The sequence below is a fragment of the Microcaecilia unicolor genome, chromosome 10 (genome assembly GCF_901765095.1).
Source record: "Microcaecilia unicolor chromosome 10, aMicUni1.1, whole genome shotgun sequence".
NCBI classification, from domain to species: Eukaryota; Metazoa; Chordata; class Amphibia; order Gymnophiona; family Siphonopidae; genus Microcaecilia; species Microcaecilia unicolor.
The window spans coordinates 11,211,811-11,231,502 of NC_044040.1; the positions used below are offsets into that span (position 1 = coordinate 11,211,811).

The 19,692-nt window shown below is 44.3% G+C and overlaps 2 protein-coding genes across 2 annotated transcripts in view; both read right to left on the minus strand.

Annotated features, from left to right (window-relative positions):
- Window positions 1-19,692, minus strand: part of RBM17 (RNA binding motif protein 17) — a 241,413-nt gene that overhangs the window by 185,056 nt on the left and 36,665 nt on the right. The gene's annotated exons all lie outside the window — the stretch shown is intronic.
- The window catches only part of LOC115479319 (F-box DNA helicase 1-like), a 29,401-nt gene continuing 28,427 nt past the window's right edge, over window positions 18,719-19,692 (minus strand). The window contains exon 5 of the mRNA XM_030217194.1: window positions 18,719-19,560. Within this exon, the coding sequence (XP_030073054.1) occupies window positions 19,390-19,560 (171 nt within the window). The 3' untranslated portion in view covers window positions 18,719-19,389. The remainder of the gene's footprint in view (window positions 19,561-19,692) is intronic.

Here is a 19,692-nt window from a genome sequence, read left to right on the forward strand (position 1 = left end):
AGGAATTTTGGTCCACTCCTCTTTGCAGATCATCTCTAAATCATTAAGAGTTCTGGGCTGTCGCTTGGCAACTCGCAGCTTCAGCTCCCTCCATAAGTTTTCAATGGGATTAAGGTCTGGTGACTGGCTAGGCCACTCCATGACCCTAATGTGCTTCTTCCTGAGCCACTCCTTTGTTGCCTTGGCTGTATGTTTTGGGTCATTGTCGTGCTGGAAGACCCAGCCACGACCCATTTTTAAGGCCCTGGCGGAGGGAAGGAGGTTGTCACTCAGAATTGTACGGTACATGGCCCCATCCATTCTCCCATTGATGCGGTGAAGTAGTCCTGTGCCCTTAGCAGAGAAACACCCCCAAAACATAACATTTCCACCTCCATGCTTGACAGTGGGGACGGTGTTCTTTGGGTCATAGGCAGCATTTCTCTTCCTCCAAACACGGCGAGTTGAGTTCATGCCAAAGAGCTCAATTTTTGTCTCATCTGACCACAGCACCTTCTCCCAATCACTCTCGGCATCATCCAGGTGTTCACTGGCAAACTTCAGACGGGCCGTCACATGTGCCTTCCGGAGCAGGGGGACCTTGCGGGCACTGCAGGATTGCAATCCGTTATGTCGTAATGTGTTACCAATGGTTTTCGTGGTGACAGTGGTCCCAGCTGCCTTGAGATCATTGACAAGTTCCCCCCTTGTAGTTGTAGGCTGATTTCTAACCTTCCTCATGATCAAGGATACCCCACGAGGTGAGATTTTGCGTGGAGCCCCAGATCTTTGTCGATTGACAGTCATTTTGTACTTCTTCCATTTTCTTACTATGGCACCAACAGTTGTCTCCTTCTCGCCCAGCGTCTTACTGATGGTTTTGTAGCCCATTCCAGCCTTGTGCAGGTGTATGATCTTATCCCTGACATCCTTAGACAGCTCCTTGCTCTTGGCCATTTTGTAGAGGCTAGAGTCTGACTGATTCACTGAGTCTGTGGACAGGTGTCTTTCATACAGGTGACCATTGCCGACAGCTGTCTGTCATGCAGGTAACGAGTTGATTTGGAGCATCTACCTGGTCTGTAGGGGCCAGATCTCTTACTGGTTGGTGGGGGATCAAATACTTATTTCCCTCTGCAGAATGCAAATAAATTCATATACTTTCCACAATGTGATTTTCCGGATTTAATTTGTGATGTGCTATCTCTCACTGTTACCAATAACCTACCCTTCAATTATGGGCTGCTCATGTCTTTGTCAGTGGGCAAACTTACAAAATCAGCAAGGGATCAAATACTTATTTCCACCACTGTAGGTATTGCCATACTGGGACAGACCAAAGGTCCATCAAGCCCAGCATCCTGTCTCCAACAGTGGCCAATCCAGGTCACAAATACCCGGCAAGATCCCCAAAAAGTACAAAACATTTTATACTGCTTATCTCAGAAATAGTGGATTTTCCCCAAGTCCATTTAATAATGGTCTATGGACTTTTCCTTTAGGAAGCCGTCCAAACCTTTTAAAAACTCTGCTAAGCTAACTGCCTTTACCACATTCTCCGGAAATGAATTCCATAGTTTAATTACACGTTGAGTGAAGAAACATTTTCTCCAATTCATTTTAAATTTACTACTTTGTAGCTTCATTGCATGCCACCTAGTCCTAGTATTTTTGGAAAAAGTAAACAGACGCTTCACATCTACCTGTTCAACTCCACTCATTATTTTATATACCTCTATCATATCTCCCCTCAGCCACCTTTTCTCCAAGCTGAAGAGCCCTAGCCACTTTAGCCTTTCCTCATAGGGAAGTCGTCCCATCCCCTTTATCATTTTCATTGCCCTTCTCTGCACCTTTTCTAATTCCACTATATCTTTTTTGAGATATGGCGACCAGAATTGAACACAATATTCGAGGTGCGGTCGCACCATGGAGCGATACAAAGGCATTATAACATCCTCATTTTTGTTTTCCATTCCTTTCCTAATAATACCTAACATTCTATTTGCTTTCTTAGCCGCAGCAGCACACTGAGCAGAGGGTTTCAACTTATCATCAACGACGACACCTAGATCCCTTTCTTGGTCCGTGACTCCTAACGTGGAACCTTGCATGACGTAGCTATAATTTGGGTTCCTCTTTCCCACATGCATCACTTTGCACTTGCTCACATTAAACGTCATCTGTCATTTAGACGCCCAGTCTCGTAAGGTCCTCTTGTAATTTTTCACAATCCTCCTGCGATTTAACTACTTTGAATAACTTTGTCATCAGCAAATTTAATTACCTCACTAGTTACTCCCATCTCTAGATCATCTACTATAATAAAACTCACTCTCAACGTTCTGAGGACACTGACGTCAGTGAAGCCAAGCCCTGACTTCCTTCAAAAAGGTTCGAAGGTTCGAAGTGGTGAAGCCACCAAAATCGCTCCGGGCCCCGCCGTCGAGGGCAGAGCAATGGCAGAACAACAAAGGGGTTGGCAGGGAGGGAGGCGGGGGTGGGGGGGGGGGGAAATCGCTCCGGGCCCCGCCCTCGCGTCAAACGTCATGACGTTGTGGGCGGAGCAATGGCAGAACAACGAAGGGGTTGGCCAGGGAGGGAGGGAGGGGGGGTGTTGGCGACGAAAACCTTGCTAGCGCCCATTTCATTTGCTCTGAAACGGGCCTCTTTTACTAGTTTATAAATATGTTAAAAAGCAGCAGTCCCAGCACAGACCCCCTGGGGTACCCCACTATCTACCCTTCTCCATTGAGAATATTGACCATTTAACCCTACTCTCTGTTTTCTATCTTTTAACCAGTTTTTAATCCACAATAGGACAGAACCTCCTATCTCATGACTCTCCAATTTCCTCTGGAGTCTTTCATGAGGTTCTGATTTTAATCGCAGTTCACTAAAGCACGGGGGTAACGGAGTAGCAGCAACAGACCTAGATTCATCATATAACTATATAAATCAGCCAAGATAAGTGGATTTATTTACTTAATATTGACATCACAGCTGACCACAGCACAGTAGTGTGTTTCAATGAGAAAGGGAGGCAGGAAGGGTCAGTGCTGTGATGTTTGATGGCTGTTTGCTAACTCCGTAACATATGGTTATTAGGCACAACAGCATAATACTGAGCACTGCAGATAAAAAATAATTTTTAAAAATTAAACACACTAAATAAGATATAGGAGCATTTTCTGCAATTGTTACATTGATTAAATGTTAACTGCCAGGCCCTTGACCATTCTTCTAACTTTCGGAGATCCCTTCTCATCGTTTCTACTCCCTCCAGGGTATCCACTCCATTGGCTATCTTCGTATCATCCGCAAAAAGGCAAAACTTTCCTTCCAACCCTTCAGCAATATCTCTCACAAATATATTAAACAGAATAGGCCCCAGCACCGACCCCTGAAGAACCCCACTGCTCACCATCCTTTCCTCCGAGCGGATTCCATTTACCACCAACCCTCTGCCACCTGTCGGTCAACCAGTTTCTTATCCAGTTCACCACTTTCGGTCCTAAGTTCAACCCTTTCAGCTTAATCACGAGTCTTCTGCGGGGGACCGTATCAAAGGCTTTGCTGAAATCCAAGTAGATTACATCTAGCGCACGGCCTTCATCCATTTCTTTTGTCGCCCAGGCAAAGAAGTCAATGAGATTCGTTTGGCAGGATTTTCCTTTGGTAAAGCCATGTTGCCTCACAGGAAATGAAACAAGGAACATACATATTTTTTTTTAGGAAACTTCCAAAGACAGAAAACAATTACTTTATATTGTAAAAAAAAAAGAAAAAAAAAAGAAAATCCACTAAAAATAAACTGTTTTGGGAGGAGCCTGTGACATGTTCCAGCAGGTTATTAACCTAAAGAAATGACTCCATACACATGTATTACAGAGCATTGGGCCAGGCACTGGTTTCATGGGACAGTATGGCACTACCTGGCAATCTGAGCAGAGTGACCAAAGACTGCACAGGAAATGGATTACCCATCCCTCTCATACCTAAAGTGAGACCCTGCCAAGATGGCGGACGGTCAGCATGTATTGTGGACAGAATTACTACTACTTATAATTTCTATAGCGCTACTAGACGTACGCAGCGCTGTACACTTGAACATGAAGAGACAGTCCCTGCTCGATAGAGCTTACAATCTAATTAGGCCAGACAAACAAGAGATAAGGGAATATTGGGTCAGGCTGAGTCTCCATGTCCTGCAAGAGATGCATTCCTAGATCCAGAGGGGGAAAGCTGAGCCTGGCTGTGCAAAATTAAAGATGTTAAAGCCATTTGAATTTTTTAACGCTGGGAGCAGCCCTTGGAAAAGAAATCACGGACCTAGGCCTCTGAATGGAGGAACACTCTGAGGATATTATAACTTTAGGTAAACAAGGGAGTGCTTTTAAGGAAGATACACAGGAGCTAGCTTTGAAGCCAGAGCATTTGTAAAATAGATCCGGCTGATGCAACATACGGGTCGAGGTGTTCCTGAACTACCAGGGCATGCCAACTGTGAGCAAGTTATACAAAAACTATCTTCTTATTTGCTTGCGGAGGATAAGTACATAAATATTGTCACACTGGGGCAGACCAAAGATCCATCAAGGCCAGCATCCTGTTTCTAACAGTAGCCAATCCAGGTTACAAGAACCTGGCAGAAACCCAAAGAGCAGCAACATTCCATGAAGAACTGCAAAGAATAGCAAGATTCCGGAATCCTAAAGAGTAGCAAGATTCCACGTAGAACCCCAAAGAGTAGCAACATTCCGTTCAGAATCCCAAGTACATTAAGTATTGCCAGACTGGGACAGACCGAAGGTCTATCAAGCCCAGCATCCTGTTTCCAACAGTGGCCAATCCGGGTCACAAAATAACAGAAAAGCTCAATACATTTTATATTGCTTGGGGATTTTCCCCAATTCAATTTAATAATGGTCTCCCCTGACCAGGTGGACATTGGGCACCTAGATCTATTGACAAAGCCCCAATATAGCACAGCAGGGGATATTGTGGCATGCTTTCAAAATTTCAAGGTAAAAGAAGCTGCACTAAAACCAGCTTCTTTATGGGATACTGATGGGACTCTCTTTATACCAAGATGTAGCTGCAGCCATGCTGCGTCGACGAACAGAGCTCTGCTATTTGACTGCCAAATTATAGGAAGAGGGCATCGGATATCATTGGCACTTCCCGTTTTCTCTTACCTTTACTAAGGGTGGCCAGCTATATCGTATTAAATCTAAACGAGAAGTGCTGAAATGATTTCCAGTGGACAATCACGAACCCCACCTGATAAGGTCCAGCACACGCTTACTAAAATCTGGAAGCATCCCGAGTGACAGCAGATTTCCAATGGCAGAGGACATCACCTGCAACGCCAGAGCTGTTCGACTGCCACCGTCTTGAGGACTGACGGTAGAGCCTTGCTGGAGTTTAGTTATTTTTTCTTCTCCTTGGCTACCATCTTGAGGTTGTTTGTGGATCCTTTGGTTACTTGCCGTCTGTTGACTTTGTGTCTTGCAGATGGGTAGCTGTGTGCTACCTCAAATGAATTTTTTTTACATATTTTGGTATACAGTGGTGGAAATAAGTATTTGATCCCTTGCTGATTTTGTAAGTTTGCCCACTGACAAAGACATGAGCAGCCCATAATTGAAGGGTAGGTTATTGGTAACAGTGAGAGATAGCACATCACAAATTAAATCCGGAAAATCACATTGTGGAAAGTATATGAATTTATTTGCATTCTGCAGAGGGAAATAAGTATTTAATCCCTCTGGCAAACAAGACCTAATACTTGGTGGCAAAACCCTTGTTGGCAAGCACAGCGGTCAGACGTCTTCTGTAGTTGATGATGAGGTTTGCACACATGTCAGGAGGAATTTTGGTCCACTCCTCTTTGCAGATCATCTCTAAATCATTAAGAGTTCTGGGCTGTCGCTTGGCAACTCGCAGCTTCAGCTCCCTCCATAAGTTTTCAATGGGATTAAGGTCTGGTGACTGGCTAGGCCACTCCATGACCCTAATGTGCTTCTTCCTGAGCCACTCCTTTGTTGCCTTGGCTGTATGTTTTGGGTCATTGTCGTGCTGGAAGACCCAGCCACGACCCATTTTTAAGGCCCTGGCGGAGGGAAGGAGGTTGTCACTCAGAATTGTACGGTACATGGCCCCATCCATTCTCCCATTGATGCGGTGAAGTAGTCCTGTGCCCTTAGCAGAGAAACACCCCCAAAACATAACATTTCCACCTCCATGCTTGACAGTGGGGACGGTGTTCTTTGGGTCATAGGCAGCATTTCTCTTCCTCCAAACACGGCGAGTTGAGTTCATGCCAAAGAGCTCAATTTTTGTCTCATCTGACCACAGCACCTTCTCCCAATCACTCTCGGCATCATCCAGGTGTTCACTGGCAAACTTCAGACGGGCCGTCACATGTGCCTTCCGGAGCAGGGGGACCTTGCGGGCACTGCAGGATTGCAATCCGTTATGTCGTAATGTGTTACCAATGGTTTTCGTGGTGACAGTGGTCCCAGCTGCCTTGAGATCATTGACAAGTTCCCCCCTTGTAGTTGTAGGCTGATTTCTAACCTTCCTCATGATCAAGGATACCCCACGAGGTGAGATTTTGCGTGGAGCCCCAGATCTTTGTCGATTGACAGTCATTTTGTACTTCTTCCATTTTCTTACTATGGCACCAACAGTTGTCTCCTTCTCGCCCAGCGTCTTACTGATGGTTTTGTAGCCCATTCCAGCCTTGTGCAGGTGTATGATCTTGTCCCTGACATCCTTAGACAGCTCCTTGCTCTTGGCCATTTTGTAGAGGCTAGAGTCTGACTGATTCACTGAGTCTGTGGACAGGTGTCTTTCATACAGGTGACCATTGCCGACAGCTGTCTGTCATGCAGGTAACGAGTTGATTTGGAGCATCTACCTGGTCTGTAGGGGCCAGATCTCTTACTGGTTGGTGGGGGATCAAATACTTATTTCCCTCTGCAGAATGCAAATAAATTCATATACTTTCCACAATGTGATTTTCCGGATTTAATTTGTGATGTGCTATCTCTCACTGTTACCAATAACCTACCCTTCAATTATGGGCTGCTCATGTCTTTGTCAGTGGGCAAACTTACAAAATCAGCAAGGGATCAAATACTTATTTCCACCACTGTAGGTATTGCCATACTGGGACAGACCAAAGGTCCATCAAGCCCAGCATCCTGTCTCCAACAGTGGCCAATCCAGGTCACAAATACCCGGCAAGATCCCCAAAAAGTACAAAACATTTTATACTGCTTATCTCAGAAATAGTGGATTTTCCCCAAGTCCATTTAATAATGGTCTATGGACTTTTCCTTTAGGAAGCCGTCCAAACCTTTTAAAAACTCTGCTAAGCTAACTGCCTTTACCACATTCTCCGGAAATGAATTCCATAGTTTAATTACACGTTGAGTGAAGAAACATTTTCTCCAATTCATTTTAAATTTACTACTTTGTAGCTTCATTGCATGCCACCTAGTCCTAGTATTTTTGGAAAAAGTAAACAGACGCTTCACATCTACCTGTTCAACTCCACTCATTATTTTATATACCTCTATCATATCTCCCCTCAGCCACCTTTTCTCCAAGCTGAAGAGCCCTAGCCACTTTAGCCTTTCCTCATAGGGAAGTCGTCCCATCCCCTTTATCATTTTCATTGCCCTTCTCTGCACCTTTTCTAATTCCACTATATCTTTTTTGAGATATGGCGACCAGAATTGAACACAATATTCGAGGTGCGGTCGCACCATGGAGCGATACAAAGGCATTATAACATCCTCATTTTTGTTTTCCATTCCTTTCCTAATAATACCTAACATTCTATTTGCTTTCTTAGCCGCAGCAGCACACTGAGCAGAGGGTTTCAACTTATCATCAACGACGACACCTAGATCCCTTTCTTGGTCCGTGACTCCTAACGTGGAACCTTGCATGACGTAGCTATAATTTGGGTTCCTCTTTCCCACATGCATCACTTTGCACTTGCTCACATTAAACGTCATCTGTCATTTAGACGCCCAGTCTCGTAAGGTCCTCTTGTAATTTTTCACAATCCTCCTGCGATTTAACTACTTTGAATAACTTTGTCATCAGCAAATTTAATTACCTCACTAGTTACTCCCATCTCTAGATCATCTACTATAATAAAACTCACTCTCAACGTTCTGAGGACACTGACGTCAGTGAAGCCAAGCCCTGACTTCCTTCAAAAAGGTTCGAAGGTTCGAAGTGGTGAAGCCACCAAAATCGCTCCGGGCCCCGCCGTCGAGGGCAGAGCAATGGCAGAACAACAAAGGGGTTGGCAGGGAGGGAGGCGGGGGTGGGGGGGGGGGAAATCGCTCCGGGCCCCGCCCTCGCGTCAAACGTCATGACGTTGTGGGCGGAGCAATGGCAGAACAACGAAGGGGTTGGCCAGGGAGGGAGGGAGGGGGGGTGTTGGCGACGAAAACCTTGCTAGCGCCCATTTCATTTGCTCTGAAACGGGCCTCTTTTACTAGTTTATAAATATGTTAAAAAGCAGCAGTCCCAGCACAGACCCCCTGGGGTACCCCACTATCTACCCTTCTCCATTGAGAATATTGACCATTTAACCCTACTCTCTGTTTTCTATCTTTTAACCAGTTTTTAATCCACAATAGGACAGAACCTCCTATCTCATGACTCTCCAATTTCCTCTGGAGTCTTTCATGAGGTTCTGATTTTAATCGCAGTTCACTAAAGCACGGGGGTAACGGAGTAGCAGCAACAGACCTAGATTCATCATATAACTATATAAATCAGCCAAGATAAGTGGATTTATTTACTTAATATTGACATCACAGCTGACCACAGCACAGTAGTGTGTTTCAATGAGAAAGGGAGGCAGGAAGGGTCAGTGCTGTGATGTTTGATGGCTGTTTGCTAACTCCGTAACATATGGTTATTAGGCACAACAGCATAATACTGAGCACTGCAGATAAAAAATAATTTTTAAAAATTAAACACACTAAATAAGATATAGGAGCATTTTCTGCAATTGTTACATTGATTAAATGTTAACTGCCAGGCCCTTGACCATTCTTCTAACTTTCGGAGATCCCTTCTCATCGTTTCTACTCCCTCCAGGGTATCCACTCCATTGGCTATCTTCGTATCATCCGCAAAAAGGCAAAACTTTCCTTCCAACCCTTCAGCAATATCTCTCACAAATATATTAAACAGAATAGGCCCCAGCACCGACCCCTGAAGAACCCCACTGCTCACCATCCTTTCCTCCGAGCGGATTCCATTTACCACCAACCCTCTGCCACCTGTCGGTCAACCAGTTTCTTATCCAGTTCACCACTTTCGGTCCTAAGTTCAACCCTTTCAGCTTAATCACGAGTCTTCTGCGGGGGACCGTATCAAAGGCTTTGCTGAAATCCAAGTAGATTACATCTAGCGCACGGCCTTCATCCATTTCTTTTGTCGCCCAGGCAAAGAAGTCAATGAGATTCGTTTGGCAGGATTTTCCTTTGGTAAAGCCATGTTGCCTCACAGGAAATGAAACAAGGAACATACATATTTTTTTTTAGGAAACTTCCAAAGACAGAAAACAATTACTTTATATTGTAAAAAAAAAAGAAAAAAAAAAAGAAAATCCACTAAAAATAAACTGTTTTGGGAGGAGCCTGTGACATGTTCCAGCAGGTTATTAACCTAAAGAAATGACTCCATACACATGTATTACAGAGCATTGGGCCAGGCACTGGTTTCATGGGACAGTATGGCACTACCTGGCAATCTGAGCAGAGTGACCAAAGACTGCACAGGAAATGGATTACCCATCCCTCTCATACCTAAAGTGAGACCCTGCCAAGATGGCGGACGGTCAGCATGTATTGTGGACAGAATTACTACTACTTATAATTTCTATAGCGCTACTAGACGTACGCAGCGCTGTACACTTGAACATGAAGAGACAGTCCCTGCTCGATAGAGCTTACAATCTAATTAGGCCAGACAAACAAGAGATAAGGGAATATTGGGTCAGGCTGAGTCTCCATGTCCTGCAAGAGATGCATTCCTAGATCCAGAGGGGGAAAGCTGAGCCTGGCTGTGCAAAATTAAAGATGTTAAAGCCATTTGAATTTTTTAACGCTGGGAGCAGCCCTTGGAAAAGAAATCACGGACCTAGGCCTCTGAATGGAGGAACACTCTGAGGATATTATAACTTTAGGTAAACAAGGGAGTGCTTTTAAGGAAGATACACAGGAGCTAGCTTTGAAGCCAGAGCATTTGTAAAATAGATCCGGCTGATGCAACATACGGGTCGAGGTGTTCCTGAACTACCAGGGCATGCCAACTGTGAGCAAGTTATACAAAAACTATCTTCTTATTTGCTTGCGGAGGATAAGTACATAAATATTGTCACACTGGGGCAGACCAAAGATCCATCAAGGCCAGCATCCTGTTTCTAACAGTAGCCAATCCAGGTTACAAGAACCTGGCAGAAACCCAAAGAGCAGCAACATTCCATGAAGAACTGCAAAGAATAGCAAGATTCCGGAATCCTAAAGAGTAGCAAGATTCCACGTAGAACCCCAAAGAGTAGCAACATTCCGTTCAGAATCCCAAGTACATTAAGTATTGCCAGACTGGGACAGACCGAAGGTCTATCAAGCCCAGCATCCTGTTTCCAACAGTGGCCAATCCGGGTCACAAAATAACAGAAAAGCTCAATACATTTTATATTGCTTGGGGATTTTCCCCAATTCAATTTAATAATGGTCTCCCCTGACCAGGTGGACATTGGGCACCTAGATCTATTGACAAAGCCCCAATATAGCACAGCAGGGGATATTGTGGCATGCTTTCAAAATTTCAAGGTAAAAGAAGCTGCACTAAAACCAGCTTCTTTATGGGATACTGATGGGACTCTCTTTATACCAAGATGTAGCTGCAGCCATGCTGCGTCGACGAACAGAGCTCTGCTATTTGACTGCCAAATTATAGGAAGAGGGCATCGGATATCATTGGCACTTCCCGTTTTCTCTTACCTTTACTAAGGGTGGCCAGCTATATCGTATTAAATCTAAACGAGAAGTGCTGAAATGATTTCCAGTGGACAATCACGAACCCCACCTGATAAGGTCCAGCACACGCTTACTAAAATCTGGAAGCATCCCGAGTGACAGCAGATTTCCAATGGCAGAGGACATCACCTGCAACGCCAGAGCTGTTCGACTGCCACCGTCTTGAGGACTGACGGTAGAGCCTTGCTGGAGTTTAGTTATTTTTTCTTCTCCTTGGCTACCATCTTGAGGTTGTTTGTGGATCCTTTGGTTACTTGCCGTCTGTTGACTTTGTGTCTTGCAGATGGGTAGCTGTGTGCTACCTCAAATGAATTTTTTTTACATATTTTGGTATACAGTGGTGGAAATAAGTATTTGATCCCTTGCTGATTTTGTAAGTTTGCCCACTGACAAAGACATGAGCAGCCCATAATTGAAGGGTAGGTTATTGGTAACAGTGAGAGATAGCACATCACAAATTAAATCCGGAAAATCACATTGTGGAAAGTATATGAATTTATTTGCATTCTGCAGAGGGAAATAAGTATTTAATCCCTCTGGCAAACAAGACCTAATACTTGGTGGCAAAACCCTTGTTGGCAAGCACAGCGGTCAGACGTCTTCTGTAGTTGATGATGAGGTTTGCACACATGTCAGGAGGAATTTTGGTCCACTCCTCTTTGCAGATCATCTCTAAATCATTAAGAGTTCTGGGCTGTCGCTTGGCAACTCGCAGCTTCAGCTCCCTCCATAAGTTTTCAATGGGATTAAGGTCTGGTGACTGGCTAGGCCACTCCATGACCCTAATGTGCTTCTTCCTGAGCCACTCCTTTGTTGCCTTGGCTGTATGTTTTGGGTCATTGTCGTGCTGGAAGACCCAGCCACGACCCATTTTTAAGGCCCTGGCGGAGGGAAGGAGGTTGTCACTCAGAATTGTACGGTACATGGCCCCATCCATTCTCCCATTGATGCGGTGAAGTAGTCCTGTGCCCTTAGCAGAGAAACACCCCCAAAACATAACATTTCCACCTCCATGCTTGACAGTGGGGACGGTGTTCTTTGGGTCATAGGCAGCATTTCTCTTCCTCCAAACACGGCGAGTTGAGTTCATGCCAAAGAGCTCAATTTTTGTCTCATCTGACCACAGCACCTTCTCCCAATCACTCTCGGCATCATCCAGGTGTTCACTGGCAAACTTCAGACGGGCCGTCACATGTGCCTTCCGGAGCAGGGGGACCTTGCGGGCACTGCAGGATTGCAATCCGTTATGTCGTAATGTGTTACCAATGGTTTTCGTGGTGACAGTGGTCCCAGCTGCCTTGAGATCATTGACAAGTTCCCCCCTTGTAGTTGTAGGCTGATTTCTAACCTTCCTCATGATCAAGGATACCCCACGAGGTGAGATTTTGCGTGGAGCCCCAGATCTTTGTCAATTGACAGGTGTCTTTCATACAGGTGACCATTGCCGACAGCTGTCTGTCATGCAGGTAACGAGTTGATTTGGAGCATCTACCTGGTCTGTAGGGGCCAGATCTCTTACTGGTTGGTGGGGGATCAAATACTTATTTCCCTCTGCAGAATGCAAATAAATTCATATACTTTCCACAATGTGATTTTCCGGATTTAATTTGTGATGTGCTATCTCTCACTGTTACCAATAACCTACCCTTCAATTATGGGCTGCTCATGTCTTTGTCAGTGGGCAAACTTACAAAATCAGCAAGGGATCAAATACTTATTTCCACCACTGTATATGCCTGAGCTAAGTTTTTTTTCTTCCTGTTTAATGATGCGATAAGCTTGACTTAGATCTGCTGGTTGGATCTTGGGGGAGAGGGTGGCTGCTCATTTCCTTTCCCTTTTGATACTACTCCTAATGGGGTGAGGGGGGAAAGCTGAGTGTTTTATAAGGGGGTTCGCTGGATGGACAGATAGGGTTGGAGAGGGTGGGGCAAGGGATTAGATGTAAGATTTGTTACTCTAGATCAAAGGTTTGGCAATGCAATGGCATGGTTATGGGGTTGAACGTCTCATTTTCAGCATGTTACGCCTATACTCCGCTTAGTTGCCTATTCAGTTTATAGAGTGTTATTGCTTGTTTGATTCATCAAGTGTTGTATTCTGATCAAGCTCCATGGTATTTTAAAGAGGTTATTTTTGTGTATCAACACTCCAGATCCTTGCAATCAGAGAGTGCGATGTTATTAGGTACTGGGAATTTACACTCTGTAAATTATGCTTGTACTCATAAGTATTACTCAGGTATTGCAATATCAAGCACTGGGGGTTCCCCAAGTCCATTTTAATAATGGCTTATGGACTTTTCTTTTAGGAAGCTATCCAAACCTTTTTTTTTAACCCTGTTAAGCTGACTGCTTTTACTACATTCTTTGGCAATGAATTCCAGAGTTTAATTACATGTTGAGTGAAGAAATATTTTATCTGAAAACTCTGTATTGCAGGTCCACAGGTTTGGAATGCATTGCCTGGGATTTTAAGAATGTGTGCCAGTATGGCACAGTTTCACAAGCTTTCAAAGACACCTCTGTTTGTGAAAGCATGGGGTTGAGATTGCTGCGTTGATAAATATATGAAGAGTTGTTTTGTTTGTGACATTATTGTGTCTGTTTTATTGTGATCCACTTAGTTGTAAGCGGAATAGAAATGTGTAAATAAGGGAGAGGGGATGGGACTTGATATACTGCCTTTCTGTGGTTACAAAGCATTTTACATAATGTATACAGGTGCTTATTTTGTACCTGGGTTAAGCAGCTTGCCCAGAGTCACAAAGAGCTGCAGTGGGAATCGAACCCAGTTTCCCAGGATCAAAGTCCGCTGCACTAACCACTAGGCTACTCCTTCCCTAGCAACATTCCATACAGAATCTCAAATAGGGAAAGGAAAATGGAACTTGATATATTGCCTATGTGGTTTTTGCAGGTACTTATTTGTACCTGGGGCAATGGAGGGTTAAGTGACTTGCCCAGAGTCACAAGGAGCTGCAGTGGGAATCCAACCCAGTTCCCCAGAATCAGAGTCCGCTGCACTAAACACTAGGCTACGTACGTGCAGGCCGTCAGACTCACAGAAACAGAAGCCTGCGCTGCCATGTTGCTGATCTCAAGGGCACGCCTCTACATGGAATGTTGCTAGTGGAATAGCAACATTCCATGTAGAATCTCAAATAGTAGCAACAGAATCTCAATAGTAGCAACATTCCATCTAGAATCTCCAATAGTAGCAACATTCCATGTAGAATCTCAAATAGGGAAAAGGGAACTGGGACTTGATATACCGCCTTTCTGAGGTTTTTGCAACTACATTCAAAGCAGTTTACATAGTATATACAGATACTTATTTGTACCTGGGGGCAATGGAGGGTTAAGTGACTTGCCCAGAGTCACAAGGAGCTGCAGTGGGAATTGAACTCAGTTCCCCAGGATCAAAGCCCACCGCAGTAACCACTAGGCTATGTTGATCTGATATAGCAAGGTTTGTAGCGCTCTAGAAATGTTAAGTAGTAGTGCACTATTTATTTATTTTTTTTTGGGGGGGGGGGGGGGGGGTTTATGACAGAAGTGAAATTTATATCTGTTAAATGTTAGAGGGCTGAATTCTCCTTTCAAAAGACAATGTTTGTATATAGGGAGCTCTCACGACTTTCAGCCTCGGTGTGCTTTTTACAAGAGATCATCGTTCTCCAAAGATGTCAGTTTAAACATAGAAGAACACCAGTCTTCACCCACACACAACACAGCGAAGATGACACAAGAATATGGTCTTGAGACAATGTTTAAAAAAATCCATATTTATGGTGTAGCTCAAAAGACTTGACACAGCCGCGTTTCGGCCAACTGGCCTGCCTCAGGAGTCTTTACAGTCTTGACTATGGAAAAACCACCATGTGTCAATATACTACCCAATAAAAATCGATGCTCGAACAACAGCGTCTTGAAAGACTGGGTTAACGTGGGAGCCTTTACCGACACCTCAATGGGTGGTGGTGGTAAGGGCTCCTCCCCCCCCCCCCCCCCCCCCCCCCCAACTAGCCATGCGGCAAGTGCTTTACTTGCTGCACGCCCATTTTCTGTAGGAATGTGAGACTTCCCTTTTACCAGCTGCGGTAAAAGGGGGCCTTGGCGTGAGTGAAAACCACATGCCGATGCCAGCGCAGGCCCCCTTTTTGCCACAGTTTGGTAAAAGGGAAGGCACCAGCATCTTAAGGTTTTTGGCGTTTTTTTTTTTTCCCAAATCGTGCGCTAATTTTTCCATTAGGACGTGGGCTTAACATGGATGCACTTACCACCTCCTATTGATGAGGCACTAATGGGCAGATGATCAGAAGCAAACCCAGGCGCTAGAGACCATTAGCGCTGGACTAGCGCCTACATTTGCCTGCGCGACCCAGGATCAGAGCTGGCAAGCGTGTGAAACAACAAACTCGCCAGTTCTGACCGCTAATTGCATGTAGATGTGCATCTCCCACATTCCTCCCTTATGATCAGTGGGCAAGTGTGAATGAAAACAAGCTTGGTTGTGGCAGGATGTGATTTTAGCTTTCTTTCCTCGTTCACAGGGAATGTTCTGTTAAAATTACAGGCAGATTTATTTAAAATATTTATAAACTGCACTATCTGTATTTTCTAGGTGATGTACAAAGCAACATACATAACATTTAAAGAGAAAACATTTACAACAAAATACAAATTCAATTAAAAAAAACCAATAAAAAGATATAATCAGAAACCCTAACCAAATGAAATAAACCAGGTCAAAGCAGGGTGGAATATGCAAGGGTTATGTGATAAGGAATTCCTAGCCGAGCTGTCAGATCTGTCTATTGTTAGGAAGAAGGTGGTGGACATTTGTTATCCAGGGCGCTGGACCTCCTAAAGGCAGTTCTTCAACTGAAGTGGCAGAGTGCAGACAGGAAATGTTTCATTTTGGGGCAGATGGATACGTTTCCAAATCAAGACTGCAATGGATCATGCTACGAACCTTGTTAAGCCTTTTCATATATGTTGAGTTGCTGTTTCTTTTCCCATTATATCCCAAGGTGTTGGGGCATATAAGTATTTAAGGGTAAGTTAAATGGGGTAGTGACTGAAGTATGAGTATTGTTACCTTTTATCCTTAGAATTTGTTGGACACGTTCCTGGAAGAAAAGCCCATAGTCTTGCTATTGAGATGGATATGGGGGAAGCCACTGCTTGCCCTGGGAACAGCGGGATGGAATGTTGCTATTCTGCCAGGTATTTGGGACCTGGATTGGCCATTGTTGGAAAAAAAGAGAGTCCAAAATCTCCCGCAAAAAAACAACAAAACAAGCGGAAGATATCCAGAAGGACCAGACTGAAGCCACAGATGTTGGAAACCAGAATAATTTATTACGACCCAACACGGTCCGTGTTTCGGCCGAAAAGGCCTTCTTCAGGGGTCTTCAGACTGGCTTATACTGGTATTCCTCCAAAAAGGATCTCACAAAAGTGAGACGATCGCCCTCATTTGTCAGCACAAATCCTCCTGACATCATGAAGACTTGGTGGATTGACCTGGTGGGTGGATGTCAGGAGGATTTGTGCTGACAAATGAGGGAGATCGTCTCACTTTGGTGAGATCCTTTTTGGAGGAATACCAGTATAAGCCAGTCTGAAGACCCCTGAAGAAGGCCTTTTCGGCCGAAACACGGACCGTGTTGGGTCGTAATAAATTGTTCTGGTTTCCAACATCTGTGGCTTCAGTCTGCTCCTTCTGGATATCTTCCGCTTGTTTTGTTGTTTTCTTGGCCATTGTTGGAAGCAGGATACTGGGCTAGATGGACCACTGGTCTGACCCAGCGTACAGTGGTGGAAATAAGTATTTGATTCCTTGCTGATTTTGTAAGTTTGCCCACTGACAAAGACATGAGCAGCCCATAATTGAAGGGTAGGTTATTGGTAACAGTGAGAGATAGCACATCACAAATTAAATCCGGAAAATCACATTGTGGAAAGTATATGAATTTATTTGCATTCTGCAGAGGGAAATAAGTATTTGATCCCCCACCAACCAGTAAGAGATCTGGCCCCTACAGACCAGGTAGATGCTCCAAATCAACTCGTTACCTGCATGACAGACAGCTGTCGGCAATGGTCACCTGTATGAAAGACACCTGTCCACAGACTCAGTCAGACTCTAACCTCTACAAAATGGCCAAGAGCAAGGAGCTGTCTAAGGATGTCAGGGACAAGATCATACACCTGCACAAGGCTGGAATGGGCTACAAACCATCAGTAAGACGCTGGGCGAGAAGGAGACAACTGTTGGTGCCATAGTAAGAAAATGGAAGAAGTACAAAATGACTGTCAATCGACAAAGATCTGGGGCTCCACGCAAAATCTCACCTCGTGGGGTATCCTTGATCATGAGGAAGGTTAGAAATCAGCCTACAACTACAAGGGGGGAACTTGTCAATGATCTCAAGGCAGCTGGGACCACTGTCACCACGAAAACCATTGGTAACACATTACGACATAACGGATTGCAATCCTGCAGTGCCCGCAAGGTCCCCCTGCTCCGGAAGGCACATGTGACGGCCCGTCTGAAGTTTGCCAGTGAACACCTGGATGATGCCGAGAGTGATTGGGAGAAGGTGCTGTGGTCAGATGAGACAAAAATTGAGCTCTTTGGCATGAACTCAACTCGCCGTGTTTGGAGGAAGAGAAATGCTGCCTATGACCCAAAGAACACCGTCCCCACTGTCAAGCATGGAGGTGGAAATGTTATGTTTTGGGGGTGTTTCTCTGCTAAGGGCACAGGACTACTTCACCGCATCATGGGAGAATGGATGGGGCCATGTACCGTACAATTCTGAGTGACAACCTCCTTCCCTCCGCCAGGGCCCTAAAAATGGGTCGTGGCTGGGTCTTCCAGCACGACAATGACCCAAACATACAGCCAAGGCAACAGAGGAGTGGCTCAGGAAGAAGCACATTAGGGTCATGGAGTGGCCTAGCCAGTCACCAGACCTTAATCCCATTGAAAACTTATGGAGGGAGCTGAAGCTGCGAGTTGCCAAGCGACAGCCCAGAACTCTTAATGATTTAGAGATGATCTGCAAAGAGGAGTGGACCAAAATTCCTCCTGACATGTGTGCAAACCTCATCATCAACTACAGAAGAGGTCTGACCGCTGTGCTTGCCAACAAGGGTTTTGCCACCAAGTATTAGGTCTTGTTTGCCAGAGGGATTAAATACTTATTTCCCTCTGCAGAATGCAAATAAATTCATATACTTTCCACAATGTGATTTTCCGGATTTAATTTGTGATGTGCTATCTCTCACTGTTACCAATAACCTACCCTTCAATTATGGGCTGCTCATGTCTTTGTCAGTGGGCAAACTTACAAAATCAGCAAGGGATCAAATACTTATTTCCACCACTGTATGTTTCCATAGGAGACAACATTATCCAAATGACTTTTCTTTTCGTTTCCTTTTCCTTGCCTACCTATTTGATTAAATTTGTAGCTATATTCCTTTCCCTTCTTCCTCCCACTGTCATTGTACTGATTCATTAGTTCATTGTAAGCCGCTTAGGGGCTGCTTTATGTGGTAATAGGCGGGGTATAAATGATCTAAATAAATAAAGAAACATAAGACTCAAGAACATTTTAAACAGCCTATTCCCTACTGTTTAGCACAAGCTGCCGTTTACAGTATTTGTTTGATTCTTATCTAACTATTCACCACAGCTCACGTTTGAGCATAAGTTACATCATACACCGTTTTTAAAAAGTGTTCTTTTAATGCACGAGATAAAACCATAAAAAGTCAGATATTACAATGTACAGTAAGACTCCATGCTAAGGACTCGCTTATAATAAGCTAATCCATTTTTTTTCACACGTATTAGATTAACTTATTTTCTTTTCTCAAGCCTTAGTGGTACTCAGAAGCATATGACACATATGTTTGATAACTCAATAAAATTAGGACCAGCCAATCTGAAGCTTACTGGCACCTGGCAACCTACCAATGAAAACTGATAGCAAATCGTTTTATGGTGGCTAGTAACCACAGGATTTCCGTTATGGTGTTGAATACCTCCGTGGATGTGGCCGCTAGCCAAAAAAAAAAAAAGTTTTAATGCTCCCAATTGCCAACAGGAAAGGTGTTCATCCGTGACCTATAACCAGTGCGTACTTTTATCTAGCGCGAAGGACCAGAGGGACTGGCCTTTTACTACTGTCCCCCGCACTGTACCTTCTAGAAACAAAGGTGCAATTTCCCTACAGAATCGATGGCTCTGAAAAACAAAGGGAGAGGTTGGGCCTTATGTCCCGTGAGATGTTCAGAATCTGCAGGCCTCAAATCATTTCCAGAAGTTGTGCGACATGCAGTGGGATCACTAAGTTTTCTATGGTGAACTCCATAGATTGTACTAATTCAGGAGTCGCTATTAGGTAGGTCATGGGACCAAGCCGCTGCTGAACACAAGCGTGACAAAGATAACCCCCTCTGTCTTCTTTCTTGTCACTCTGCAAAAAATGGGACACAAGCACTGGATAAATATCAAGAGTCACAAAAAGAGTAAATCATTCACTTCTTTCAATACACTATCTGCTTCCCAAAACCGACATAAATTGTACTAATCTTTTTAAATAAAGGCG